At 33.1% G+C, this 15,306-nt stretch overlaps 1 protein-coding gene across 6 annotated transcripts in view; it reads right to left on the bottom strand.

Annotated features, from left to right (window-relative positions):
* Window positions 1-11,528: 11,528 nt before the first annotated feature.
* The window catches only part of LOC127733801 (uncharacterized), a 120,908-nt gene continuing 117,130 nt past the window's right edge, over window positions 11,529-15,306 (bottom strand). For all 6 annotated transcript variants that reach the window (XM_052243119.1, XM_052243121.1, XM_052243120.1 and 3 more), the window contains one exon: window positions 11,529-13,955. In XM_052243119.1, coding sequence (XP_052099079.1) covers window positions 13,827-13,955 — 129 coding nt within the window. In that variant the 3' untranslated portion in view covers window positions 11,529-13,826. The remainder of the gene's footprint in view (window positions 13,956-15,306) is intronic.

The raw sequence follows: 15,306 nt of genomic DNA, 5'->3' as shown, positions 1-15,306 counted from the left end.
TATTTCCTTTTGAGAATTGTTAGTGATAAGTATCGTATGGCACACGATACAATAGAATAACATGCACCAGATACGATAGCGTCCTAAGGTTTGAATACACAAATCTAAGTAAATTGAGAGCATTCAAAACCAAACAGTCGAAAGAAAATAGTCAAAGCAAAACCGTCTTAGTGTTTTGTGAAAGTCATGCCAGTACCAAAGCACTGGTTACTAATAATATAAAAGTATCGAGAAGATTAGGGTATGAGGAAATTTATACTCCTGAAAATACAAAGGGCAAGACAAAAAAAGACAAGGACAACCAAAATATGCACAAACAATGAACCTAAGGCTTAAGTAATACTAATATGTTATATGTCAGTTTTGTATGGCCAAGACGTTTGGTTAAGTTAGTATATGTTTAAGAGAGTTATCTCTCCTTAACCAGTAATTGGGTTTTGCGTATTGCGGAATGTATACAGTCCGTCTATGGTTTATACATTAGTTTTACATTTGACTGTTCTCCGGATTTATTGTGACCATATATGTACATGAGTTTGTAAAATAGAGCTTTATTAATTTGAAAAGTAGTTTATTATTCATAGTAAAGCATAAAATGGTGGAGGACCAGGGATATCAGTTTGGTTAAGTCGAGACATTTGATTAAGTTAGCATATGTTTAAGAGAGTTATCTCTCCTTAACCAGTTAATGGGTTTTGCGTATTGCGGAAACAGTCCGTATTCTGTTTATATATTAATTTTACAGTTGATCGTTCTCTGGATTTATTGTGACCATATATGTACATGCTTTTGTGAAATTGAACCAATCTATATCAGATTGAAATAGAACTTTATTAATTTGAAAAGTAAATTAATGTGTATGCCAAAGTAAAGCATAAAACATACACTCACCATTAATATCGTGGTTGCCTGAAGGGTGTCTTACATTTGGAACTCGTCATCTAGGTCTGTAGTAAAAACCAGTTATTCTTAGTTATTTTTACTTGTAATGAGTCACATCGGATATGACTAAATGCATTAGACAAAATTACCCCAAGGTTTTTGGAAGATAGTCGTTGAAAAACACAATTCATATGTGACGCACACCTAGTATAGGACTCCTCATGGCAATTTTCCAAAAGTTCTCGGATGACAATGTAGTTGTCCACAGTCATAATTGGCCAGTATTAAACTAAAATTTGACAGAAAAAGGACCATTAACAACCAAAAGAGGGACTATGATTCAAATAAAACACGTTGCGTTTGAAGACCTTTTTGCACATAAAATATGTGTTTAAATGTGAGCTTACCTTATTATACACATTTGCAACTTGGTTTCCCAAAACATAGTCTTGTGTCACACGAAATGGTTTTTGGACACCTCCAATGTCAAACATAATTCTAAATATAATGTTCGGGGTTTTTTTTTCGTATCATGACAGCTTGGGCATTAATCCAGGAATTAACACCATGTTTTTGTTCTCTTTATGGATAGGCCTGAGTTCATCTGAATTTGAAAAGGTTGAACGTAGTATATGTAAGAGAATGATAATCCCTTTCTTCATGATTAAGTACGAGCGTTAGCGAGTACTTATCATGAAGTAAGGGATTATCATTCTCTTACAAACTTAGAATATTTCAAAGTGCTCAAGGCTTAAATGATCTCTTGATTGGTTGTATTTAAGAACTAGTTTCATTGTCAGTGCAATGTTTGTAATTAATGCATGACTTCCTTTTTAGGCATGATTTCATTTATGGATTAGTTTTAGTGATGTAAGGACCTTCTTATAATTTTGGAAAATATAATAAATTATGTTTTATACATTAGATGACACAACAGTACAATGAAATGGTAAGAAATGTTTCCTGATTGTGAGTATGAATGTAAATCATGTAATATTTTAGCGAGAACTTATCTTTTTGTTTATTTCCATTTCAAATCAATAAATTCAAAATTTGAGTTACAAATAAATTTTATTTTACAGCCAATATTTTAGTCAAGTCCTTTACATCAAATACTACTACATTATGTCAGGGAAATATTCAAATACAATGCCTTTAAAATAGTTTAAAATATATTCAAAAGTTCCTAAATTCCTTTTTTTAGAATTTTATCAGAATATTGGAAATTACTATTCTCACCAACCGCGGATCCAGTAACCAATGTAACTGCACCAGTAAACTTCATCTAATTTTGATTTTTTTTGCTTGTTTTAAAATTCAACTTTTAGTCAGTTTTAATCACTATTCTTTCAAGCTGATAAATGTGCTTCGGGGCATTTGTAACTCATATATAGAAACTCTTTGTTTTGAACTGTAAGTAGGCCTAAACAATAGGATAATCCCTTACTAAAGAACATGATTTCATTCATTCTTCACAATTAAGAAACACCAAATCCTACAATTTCATTGGTCGAGAGCACTTTGCTACAATTTCATTGGTCGAAAGCACTTTGCTATATTCTAAATTCATCAAAGATACAACGTTTGTAATTCTCGTCTACACAAGACTCATCAGTGACGCTTGAATAAAAAAGTTAAAAGGCCAAATTAAACACCATATCAATAATAATTCATGTCAACACGGAGGTGCTGACTATTGGGCTGGTGATGCCCTCGGAGAGAAAACCCCCACCAACAGTGACATCGACCCAGTGGTTGTAAAGATATTCATAAAAAAACAGGCTTATAATTGTGTGCACCAGACGAGCGTTTCGTCTAAAAAGACTAATCAGTGACGCTCGAATGAAAATAGTTTGAAGACCAAATAAAGCACGAAGTTGAAGAACATTGAGGACTAATGGCGCCTTTATCATCACTATTTTGTTACTTGACTTATTTTATTGCCAAGTTGACGCTCAGTGGAGGACATGGTCATCGGAGACAAATCAAATTGTTTAATCCCAAACACTTTTCTGTAGAATTTAGGGAAGAGTGGTTACGTTGCGTTATTAGCAAAAATAAAACTATTGACTTTACCTTCGCTCATAGATACTTTGATTTAACTATCTTTACACATATCTTATCTCTGTGACATTGTTCGCGTTGATAAACATTTATTTGCAGCTGTTTCGCCGATTAATTTCGCTGAAAAGAAACGAAAAAATATTCGACTTCTCCCCCTTTATACGTTAACAATCTGAAATAAAAATGAGAGTGGAAACGAGAGACGCGCCAAAGAGACAACGCTCCGACCAAAGAACAGAAAACAGCCAAAGGCCACCAATGGGTCGTCAATACAGCGAGAAAATCCCGCACCCGGAGTCGGGCTTCAGCTGGTCCCTAAACGATATGTATACTAATGCAGCGAAAATGGACGTCACACTAAACTCCGAAACATAAAAATGAACCAAAAGTTAAAAAAAACATACAAGACAAACAAAGGCCATAGGTTCCTTGCTTCGGACAGGCGCAAAAATGCGGCGGAGTTAAACATGTTTTGTGAGATCTCAACCCCCACCCCTATACCTCTAGCCAATGTGGAATAAACAAACACATAGCAATACGCACAGTAAAATTCAGTTTAAAAGAACTTTACATGATATTTTGACCTACGTATAATGATATTTCTCATGTGTATGGTGTAGATAACACATTTAGAGAAAATAGACAAACATTAATAAATGCAAACATATATTACCAATTTCAGTTCACATGGCATTTAATTTTCATCAACAAAAATATCCTCTGTTCATCAACACAATAACAGGTAGATTAATTGATTGTTGCTTGCTTAACGTCCAGTGGCAAATATAACACAAGTAGAACATATAGATAAACATAGAATCTTTAAAAGCCGTTTGTACTATGGGGAAAAAAGTAAAATCACAAAAATACCGAACTCCGAGGAAAATTCACCCGGAAAGTCCCTAATCACATGGCAAAATCAAATGACAAAACACATCAAACGAATGGACAACAACTGTCATATTCCTGACTTGGTACAGGCATTTTCAAATGTAGAAAATGGTGGATTGAACCTGGTTTTATAGCGCTAAACCTCTCACTTGTACGACAGTCGCAAGGATCGTAATTGAGTAATTATACATTTATACTGTTAATATAAGTTTTTTGGTCTTTTTTGGGGTCACAAATCATGTTTAGACCATAGTGAATTATTTCTTTCATTTAGTATTATCATGTTCGTCTACTTTCATTTAAATTGATATGGTATGTCAACAGGGAAAGAAAATCTGGCCAAGGGCGTGTATCATCTCCCGTAGATTCCTAACGGCCAGGTTTGAAAACAGGGTACGCCTATCTAGCTAAGCGAGCATGCATAGTCATGGTTACACTGATGACACATCTGACCAATAAGGAGATATGTCAACGATTTTCGCAAACATAGCCAGAGATTGTTTACACTGATGACGCACCTGAACAATAGGGAGCTATGTCAACGATTGTCGTAAACATAGCCAGAGATTGTTTACACTGATGACACACCTGACCGATAGGGAGCCATGTCAACGATTGTCGTAAACATAGCCAGAGATTGTTTACACTGATGACACACCTGACCGATAGGGAGCTATGTCAACGATTGTCGCAAACATAGCCAGAGATTGTTTACACTGATGACGCACCTGAACAATAGGAAGCTATGTCAACGATTGTCGCAAACATAGCCAGAGATTGTTTACACTGATGACGCACCTGAACAATAGGAAGCTATGTCAACGATTGTCGCAAACATAGCCAGATTTTTTACATTGATGACGCACCTGGCCGTTATGAAGATATGTAATTGCGTGTTATCTTTTTTCTTCGAGCTTATTTGGGTGAATGAGTTAAATTTTAAGATTTTTGTTGAATGGGAAAAAATCAGAAATGCAAATGTTATTCTTTGAGGGACAGCGGTTTGACAATGGGTATAACACGCAAATCATGTTGGTTAATTAGTTGAAATTTCCAACCAGTATTGTAGCATTTTTATCTTGGTTGGGTCTAGGACAAAAGCCTACTAGACAAAGCCATCCCCAAATAGATTTCATATCATCCTTTCACTTATGACATATATAACGAGGGTATAGTTTTATGGTTTATGTCTGTTTTTTTTTGTCATGCTCCCATCTTTGTTGTCCTATCTAGTGATAATTGTAATTGGATATCTTTCTCCTTCCGTTGTAACAAATAGAAATACGAATTTACTATTGTCCTGTCTTTGTAGTATGCATTATTGATTTTTACGCACTCCATATAGAAATTTATTGTTATCAAAATTCGGGTTGTTCTACAGAAATTATGTTTTTGTCGACTTGAAGGAATACTCCAACTCGAAGTGTTCCACTGTCCTTCCCACTGTAGTTCGGAAGGAATACTTTGCTAGATTTAATGGCATCGTTCGAGGATTTTGAATCGGTTTTATGACATTCCGCCACAACTCTGTGCAACATACAATTAGCAATGTCTCAAATTTTTTCAAATGTTCGAAAGATTCCATGAACTTTTTTTTTTGGGGGGGGGGGGGGAGGGGGTATTTAATACATTGCAATTCACGCTAATCATACATGCGAAAGTTTTGTTTCTTTGAGACATCATTCTGGTACAAGTCTGTTGTATAAGTGGAGATAAAAAGGTAGTCTGACTGGTTGGATTAGGGAAGATTTTCTTTGGTTCGGTCGGTTAATTCGCTGCTTTTATATGATTTTAACAGCTTCCATTTCCACTTTTTTGGCTGTTTTTTGGTGACTCCTCTGACTTTTGAATACTAGTTTGAGTGGCATAAAACGTCAGTTTTTACTGATTCCATAATACAGTTTATATTTGACAATGGTACGTAATATTTTAGGTTGATTATTTCACAGCTATATATCCGTCTCGACAAACGCATTTATAATTCTAAAAGACTCGATTTTCGCTTTGGCCACAAGCGCAGATGCTGTTTTGTGTACCGTTTTGCACTGTGTTTAGTTCTATGTCTCCTGGTAAAATTTAAATTAGTAGAAGTTGAAGTAAGCCGGGAGTGACTGTGTTGCAATTTACTAGTATGCAAAGCCGTCGCCTGCCTGCACTGTGCATTTTAGTATTCAGTACGCTGTGTAATAATCGACGAAGGTTCCATGAGTTCTCTGTCCAGTTAGTTCTGCTTATATCAATGTGGTTATCGTCAAAGTAAACATGTTGATAACAAGATATATGTAATGCGGATAAACCTGCACTTGCTGAAATCTGATTACCTTAATGTGTGTTGTCTTATTGATTCTGTAAGTTTTGTTGTTATGTTCTGTTTCTCAACAGTTCCTCTTTGCCTGTTCAGCAATATTTTTCAGCTTTACCTCAGTAGTCGATTGCTAGTGTAATAAAGTATATAGATCAAAGTTGTATTATTTTTTTTTTTTTTAATTTCCTATCTTTCTTACAGCGGTATTTTGGGATAGTGCTCAGTTACGAGGGTTATTCTTGAATGATGGCCTCGATGTGTTGATGTGTTTCTCATGTATTAATTTCATTAGAGTTAGGTTACTGAATAATCATATTTATTATTTGTTAAAGATATATGTGTGTGTGGTGTAAAGATACTGCCCGTTTTCTACTGAGAGAACGTTACTTTTGGGATCCGCCGAGGCACCCACCGGCAAGAGACCATATATAAGAGTGTGAGAATATAAGCAATAGTTTTCGGTAGTAAAGAGATACACGAGTTGGTGTTAATACTTGAAGTAGATAGGACGAGTTATCTCTTTTATTTACGAAAGTCAACGAAAGTGTATGAATATGTACATATTGTTACACTAGTTGGAAGTTATAAAATGATTATAACATTAGAACTTTATATTATTAAAGTTGTTTATATTTGATATGGATTTTATATTTAGACGCAACTTAATAATAAATATGTCATAGTCACTAGCAAACCCTATAAAAAAGGACACGCTACAAATGGTGGCAGTGGTACGATAGCTTCATTTAAAATGGAATTTGGAAACTAGTGTACTAGTGAAGTTAACTTTATTTCAAATATAATAGAAGACATTAATTCAAGTAGAACCAATTATGAAACATATCCTATGGACTTCACTAATGTTGGAACAGGTGATCCAAGACAAAAGTATTATTCTTCAAAGAATAAAACCGAAGATAATGCAAGAAATGTTCACCCTTAAGAATATTTATTGCAATATTCCACAAGAAGAGAAGAGCAGCGTGTGGTTGGTTCAGCATTCCCGACATTAACACAGCCTACAATTTTCGAAACCCAATCAAAGCGAATATTGCGAGGTACAGGGAAAGACATTTGATCAGATTTTCTGCGTTATTTTGAAAACTTTGCGAAATTAAATGGTTGGAATGTTTACAGGAAACACGACTGGTTTTCATGGCAACGCTCAGTTGTCAAGCAGACATATTTATGCATGGTCTATGGAATGATGTACAAATAAATTGGGATCGTTTTATCAATAGTATGGACTTACGATTTGGACATTTTAACATGAAAGAATGTTATCTCGCTGAAGCAAGGTTGAGAAGAAGAACACCAGTAATATCGATCAGATTGGACAAGCAGGTGCGGGAAAAAAGTCTAAAGAAGTTCCGAAGTTGAAAACGGTGGTGTCCAACAACACCGTCGATGGAGTGATGGTACGAACAAACAATTAAATGGGCATCGGTCAGGCAGTAGGCTCCCATGAAACAGTTGAACGTTTCGTCTGTTCAACGAAAAGTCGACCAGAACTCCTAAATGTCTTCATTCACAAGCAGAACAAAGTGATAATACAACTTATCTAAAGGAGGATAATAAGAAGAAATATTGTCTAATGAATTTAAATTGCGATGAGAAAGGTGAATCGGACATCGAGCTGAATGATGAAGCATTCTTAACAAGTGTTAATGGAAAAGCTGGTATGAACACTACAGGAACATTCTGTCCAATAGTAGAACTTTGCTGTGCCCAATAGAAAGAAAATTCGAAACCACAAATGCAAGTAGGTTAAATGCTTAGGAACCGCAGTTATGACTGTTTTTTGGTGATTATTGTGTCGATTTTCCTGTAATTGGAGGAGGGGTGAAATCAAATTTGTAAGAAAACCTTATAAAGTTACTTCAATATATGAATATTATGTTTTCGTTATCCCTTGAATTAAAATACCTTTTTTTTTTATAAATGGCAAGAATATATCATTTAAGGAAAACCGTGAAGATACATGATCAAGAAGGGTGATTGCTTTATAAACAATAATGGTAGCTCCTAAACATGAAGTAGTAGTAAAATTGGGACTGACAAGAAAGGTAGGAGATACTCCATTGAATATTTCTTGTGGTCTGTCTCCCGAGAGATGTTTTATGAAAAAAAATGGACTAGCGCTAGCAAGAGTTCTTGTGAATGCATCTAAGGGAATAATTTGCGCAAGATTATTTAATGCAACGCATACAGATATCGAATGGTATAAGGGAATACATTCCTATTATGAATATCGTTGATGAGGTAGAGATTGATAGTGTTGACGTTTGTCACATTGACGAGAAAAGATACAAGACTGGTGAATTGTTACCACAATACGTAAACAAGACGTTTCTTGATGGAAAGAAGTTATTAACACAAGATGAGACCGATCAATTTTGGGAGATGTTGATGCTATACCAAGAGGTATTTGCAAATCCTAATGGAAATTCTGGAAAACAATGTATTCTTTAAATTACATGACGAAACACCAATCAAAGAAATCCCGAGAAGAGTATTGTTGTGCAGGTAGCAGAAGGCACATTTTAGAAAATGAAATAGAGAATTCAAAGGAGAAAAGTATCATAGAAAAATCTTGTAGTCCATGGTCTCCTCTTACTGTGTTAGTAAAAAAGTATCATGATGACGGCAAAGTGTGGATTAGCGGAAATTTAAGAAAAAGACCATAAAAGATTCGTATCCGATACCACGGATTGATGATTACTTGGATACCTGGTGTGGTGGATCTCAGTGATTATCATCACTGAACTTGGATATGGCTTATCATTTAATAGCAATGAAACTTAGTGACAAGAAAAAGACTGCGTTTTCAATCCCAGTTTATGGATTTTATCAGTATACAGCAATGCCATTCGGACTATGTAATGTGGCATCAAAATCCGACAGAATGATTGAAGCAGCAATTAGCGGATTCAGTGGCATACTGCAGTGTTATATCTTGAAATGTTTTGTTTATGGGAAATATTTTAATGAACATATTTTAAACCTTTGTGTAGATACTTTAAAAGAGATGCGAAAATACCAAAGGGACATTCAAACTCATAAGTCGAAAATAAACTGACAACGCCATGGCTAAAAAAAAGACCAACAGACAAACAACAGTACATAAAACATAACATCATATTTATAATCAGTAACATTTAGAATTAGGAATTTCAAGTGCTGGGCAGGGTAATTGTAGTCATTTCATTTTTGCTAAATATATCCGTGTGTGTGGTGTGTAGATACTGCCGTATCTACAGAGAGAATGTTAATATTGGAACAGCCGAGGCACCAGTCGTCAAGAGTCCGTATTTAAGAGAGTGAGAGTGTGAGAGGTAGTTTTTGGTAGTAAAGAGATACACGAGTTCGTGTTAACATTTTTTTCAGACTCGGACAATTTAGATATTGTTGAAGACTATATGTTGACCTTTAGATGTCGTTTAGTTGTTGCTGTCTCATTGATCTTAACCAAACATCTTCTTTTATTCATGGTAAATTATGTTATCTACCCATAATGTATTAACCTATCTATATAAAGCATGAACATTATTACCTGCAAATGTAAATATTAAAGCTCCCAGCACTTTTCATATTTTAAATTGTAAACGTTTCGAAATTTTACATTTAACTAGAAGTACAAGAGGTTCACATTTCAAGGTGAGGCATATGTTTTATTTTATAAGAAATAATAAGAACTGTTCTATAGCATTATGTTATCAAGATTCCATAACATTTTTGAAATCTGTTCAGTGGTTAGAAGAAATTGCATATACAAGATGTTAACCCCTGAAAGTATCATTTAATATTGAAGAATTTCTTAAGTACATGGTAGCTTCTGGTTCAAGAGGTTCGCAGATATGGCGTTGAACTGAAAGAAATAGCCTACACATCCGTCACTGTATATCCCATGCTACTATGTAAATAAGGAACACCCAAAACTTACATTTAAAAAAAAAACTGATACAATGAAAACTATGTGATCTGAAATCTTATCTTGTGGTCATTTTTGTCTATCCATTATAGTTTCGAGATATTAAGTAAACAATGAAATGAGCAAACTATCATCAGTTTAGGACAATAATGGCAATCAGGACTCTACTGAAAAATTAGTTCATTTCGACTTATTTGTAGATTTTAATTGGCTAACATTTTTCCTGTGAGTTGACTAACATTTAGCCATGCTGATTAAATTGTAGATCTTTTCATGCCAATTTTTTTTGCACTTTAAACTTTCCCTCCATCTATTGGGGTTTTCAGGATTACAGCCCAAAATGCAAATAAAAACATCGTCACTGCTGTGTTCCAGCTATGTTTTAGCTACAGGTAGTCTGACAATTTTTTTTTTTATCTCATTTTCAATATTTTTCAGTCTAAAGGCTTCAGTAAGACATTTATATCGAAACAACCATCACTTTTGATAAGTGATTCTAGCCCAAAATGTTAACTTGTGTTAAACACTTTTAACAAAGAAGAAACCAATGGACTTAAAAACAAGAATGTGTCTATAGTACACAGATGCCCCATTTGCACTATCATTTTCTATGTTCAGTGGACCGTGAAATTGGGGTCAAAAATATAATTTGGCATTAAAATTAGAAAGATCATATCATAGGGAACATGTGTAATAAGTTTTAAGTTGATTGGACTTCAACTTCATCAGACTACCTAACCAAAAACTTTAACCTGAAGTGGGACAGACAGATGGAAGGACGAACGGACTCACTGACTGATAAACATAATGCCCATAAATGGGATATGAAAACAGACAGCACAAGGATTGAAATGTAGAACGTCATTATTTTCATTATTAATTCCCTAAAAATTACCAGTTATTTTTCCTTTTCAAAATCACCCCTTTCAGCTCATGAAATTCTCAGAAAAAAGTATACTTCTTCTAAAGTACTTCTGACAATCAGAGTAATCGAAATCACTAATGGAAAGTCTGGAAGAGTTGTGTGCATAATTTAAAATCATATTATCAGGTATCGTGGTGAGAAAAAAAACTATATATATCACTCTTGCATAAATTCAGAAAGATATTTGGTTTTTTTCAGTTGATATAACAAGCTTGTGTCTCCCTAAAATTACTTTAAAACGGTTGCTTTTGGGAGTATTTCAATGTTTAAACATAGGTTTTGATAAAGATCATATGACACTGAAGATGAACAGATTGATTTCATTTTCATATTACTAAATAATTGTTAACAGTTGAGAAATTCTCAATATTTATACAAAGTTACCAGACAACAGTCACCATATGATTATTGGGTCAGGTGAGGTAACAAAAAGCACAAAGTGTTCTAACTCCATATTGGAAACAATATCCCTGTACATGTATACAGTTTGTAAATGGGATAAGAAGTCAAGAATGGACAATGAGAAGAAGCAGGATAAAAAATCAAACCTTTATTACGTTAAATTTTACAAACATAGAAAACAACTGCTTTAATTAGCAAACCAATGTAATTCAGATTATTGTAACAACAAAATAAACAAAAGTTGCTACTATTACAGATATCAAACTAGAACTATACATCTGTCATCCTCAAAACAAGCACTATTCATCTGTTATCCATCAGAAAACAATTCTTTAAATAGTTTTTATATACATTGTAAGGTAACTTTTATTTTCTTTATGGGTAATAACAACTTCAAAATGTAATATGTATCAAAGTGTCTGTAGATGATAAAAAGCTCATCTCTAGTTTATGTCTACCATTATTTTAGTATATAGTCAACATATGATGCTAAGACTGAAATCTAGTAAAAAATTGTAAGCTTCATTTATCCCTTTCCATATTGGTGACATTTAGGAAAGACATAAACCAAAATAGATTACATAGGACAAACAAATAAGTTGAAATCAAGCACTGAGAAGTAATTATGCAGTATGACTACCAAATACAAACATGTATCACTTTAAATCTCCTCTACTTTATACTTATTCATAAAATAATCAACTAATATCATCTTTGGTAAAACATAACACATTTACATCTGCAGAATATTTTGTGTTGAGTTTATATCAATTTTATGTCTATTGGGTGCTTTTGGATTATCAAGGAAGTTTAAGTCATATCTAAAACCATTAGAATTACTGCTGTCCAGTGTAATGTAAACTGTACATATTAAAACGTATTGGTTTAAACTTGCACCAATTATTAATATTCTGTGAACAAAATAAACATTATTCAAATTGGTAAACAGCAATAACTCAAAACAAGTATATACATACAGAATCAAATAATTATGCTATTTGTGTAGAACTTAATATATATATATATAATCTACTGTGTATTTGGCAAAGGAATGTAAAAGTAAAATTTTACGCTATACACAAAAATACAACATAATCAATGGTTTTCAACAGATATACAACACTGATAATATTTACAAAAACAAGAAAATAAACAAAAAATAAACAATAATAAAAAATATAACAGTTGATCACAGTTTGCTTCATAGAGATTCAAATGCTATATTAGCACTAATTAACATGCACAACTGGCTTTCTATAGATATATATATATATATACATGTAAAATAATACTCATGGTTAATATCATACATAAATGTATTTATGTATATATAAATGCCAAATACAGTCTTGAATTCTTAGTTTAACTTCTAATATAAAAAAAAACATTGTTTCAACACACCTGTCTTTTGTTCTTTTGGCAACTGTCTAATTAAAATTGGTGATCACATATCTCTCAGCAGGATTAGAACAAATTATTGTATTTTTCAATTATTTCAAAAAATATTTCAAGTATACCAATATAAAATTTGACACTACTAAAAGATTATTCTTTATTTTCTGTAATATGGGTGCTGATACTCAATTCCATAATGAAGTAAAGAGTCTATTTTATATTCTGTAATATGGGTGCTAAGGCTCAATTCCATAATGAAATAAAGAGTCTATTTTATATTCTGTAATATGGGTGCTGATGCTCAATTCCATAATGAAATAAAGAGTCTATTTTACTTTACCTTAATAATATCACACATCATTATAATGATTGATGAATTATTGAATGCTTTTCAGATTTACCATTTCTGTATAGTATTTTCACCTGATGGATATAATCACATACACAATTCATGTATGAAAATGGCTAGTACTTTTTGACTTGCTATGGAGGCATTTACAATATTTGCCTAAGGAATAAATTAAGCTGTTCTATGTAATTTTGATTTTTTGACTGATATGACTAGGTGTAATATGAGCAACATACAAGTATCAATCAAACTGATTTTGTCAAATATTCTAATAACATATAAATAAAACACTGTCATACTATGTCAAACACCCAAACAAAGACCTGAACAAAAGAAGGACCATAAGGAATGGTATTCTTAAAACAAATGTCAGGTTGAGAGTTAGAGAGTTGTGTAGCAAAAATTAAAAACAAAAGAAATACATAAAATTGTAATAAAATAAAACAATAATGTAATATGTTTTTTTTATTTCATTTTTACAACTTGATATGAATTTCTTCTTCATCCTCTTAACATATCAGCTTTTTTCATTTAAAATTTAAAAAATGCTAACAAACAAATAAATAGTTAAATATGTATGTTATAATATGTAGATAAACCCTTCAGATACATACTTTTCCAGTATAGTGCATTTGTTCCATATGGAAATCTTAAAAAATATGTTCCCTAATGATGACACTATTTACCAAGTGATAATATCATATGCCCTCAAAGATGACAAGACAATGTATATGATCCACAGCGAAAACAACAAGAAACTTGTCAACCATTTTACAACGGCATTTTTGCCTCCAAGTTCTCCACCAACAAGCTGAAAAAAATCAATTCAAGCCATTGTTTCTGTTACAATTATTTTTGTTTATAATTCACAGGGCATACATCTGATTAACTGTTTGTCCATTCTAATATCTTGTGATCTACTTTTATGTGTTTTCATTTTTTATGCTTATTTCAATTTCATACAAGGAAGGAAAAAAACTACAATATTTGATAATGTCATACAGAAAACAGCAAGAATGCATGCATTGTCGTGCTAAGCATATCTCATTAGTTATTCAAAGTATAGGAAAACTGAAAGTAGTAGGTGTCTGACATGTTTCAAATAATAAAGCACACACAAGTTAAAGCTCGTCATTTTTCAGCTGCTGACCAAATATGAAGTCAATCTGTTCAGTAGAATTTAAGAAATATGTGACAAAAAATGTTAAGTTCATTCAACATATTGAAAAATTCAATTCAAAAGTGCTCAAATGTTACAATTCATCACTGTTAAAACAAGCTATTGGCTGAAGGCATTCTGTTCTGTAGTTTCTGAGAAAACTGTTACAAATCGTTGGACGAACGGAGGACAAGGTGATTGCAATATAGCCCCCACTTTTCATCTTTTTCGATTGTACCAAAAACAGAATCCAATTTTACCAAATTAACCTGTTTATTACTGAAATAACCTACAATTATATTCATGTTCTTAGTTTTATTACGTGTCCATCCCCCCAAACATGTCCGATTCCCCCAAACGTGTCTATTCTCCCAAAACGTGTCCATAATATTCAATATGGCCCAAATGTGTCCAATTTCAAAACCCACAAACGTGTCCGATAATTGTTATTCGCCAAAACGTGTCCACTGTTAAACGCCAGAACGTCTCGCGTCTTTTAGCGCCAATACATGTATGTCCTAAATAAAATCAATAACGTTTACGGCAATTCTATGATGGGGGAAACAGTTGATGAGGTAGTAATTTATTAGCATTAGCTTGTTCAATGCTGGTTGTTAATGATTATCATAATTGCAAATTTAATACGTAACATATAAATTAACTTTTGACTGAATTTGCTTATTGTCCAGTTGCAAGTATTTCATGCTCATTTAGAGCGAACATACAAATAGTTCTAGTGCAGTTGAATTAATCGTTTACTATGTAAATTATGTGTTACTAATAAACTCCGATGATGCCTTTTATATTAATCCGACGGCGGGCTTTCAGTAAAATTGACTTCCCTTTTTTTCAACAGTTCTGATATTTTAAAAGCTCTTCAAATCAAAAACTGGTTTTCCGGGTTAATGGCACCATGAAAGAGTGAATTGCTACAAAGGTTTTAATGCGCAGAGAATGGGACATTCTCCCTACACGAGGTATCTGATTTAAGATCTACAATATA

This window comes from Mytilus californianus, unplaced genomic scaffold, assembly GCF_021869535.1.
Source record: "Mytilus californianus isolate M0D057914Y unplaced genomic scaffold, xbMytCali1.0.p SCAF_3, whole genome shotgun sequence".
NCBI lineage: Eukaryota > Metazoa > Mollusca > Bivalvia > Mytilida > Mytilidae > Mytilus > Mytilus californianus.
Note: the sequence above shows the minus strand (reverse complement) of the source record. Positions and strands in the feature narration are given on the sequence as shown.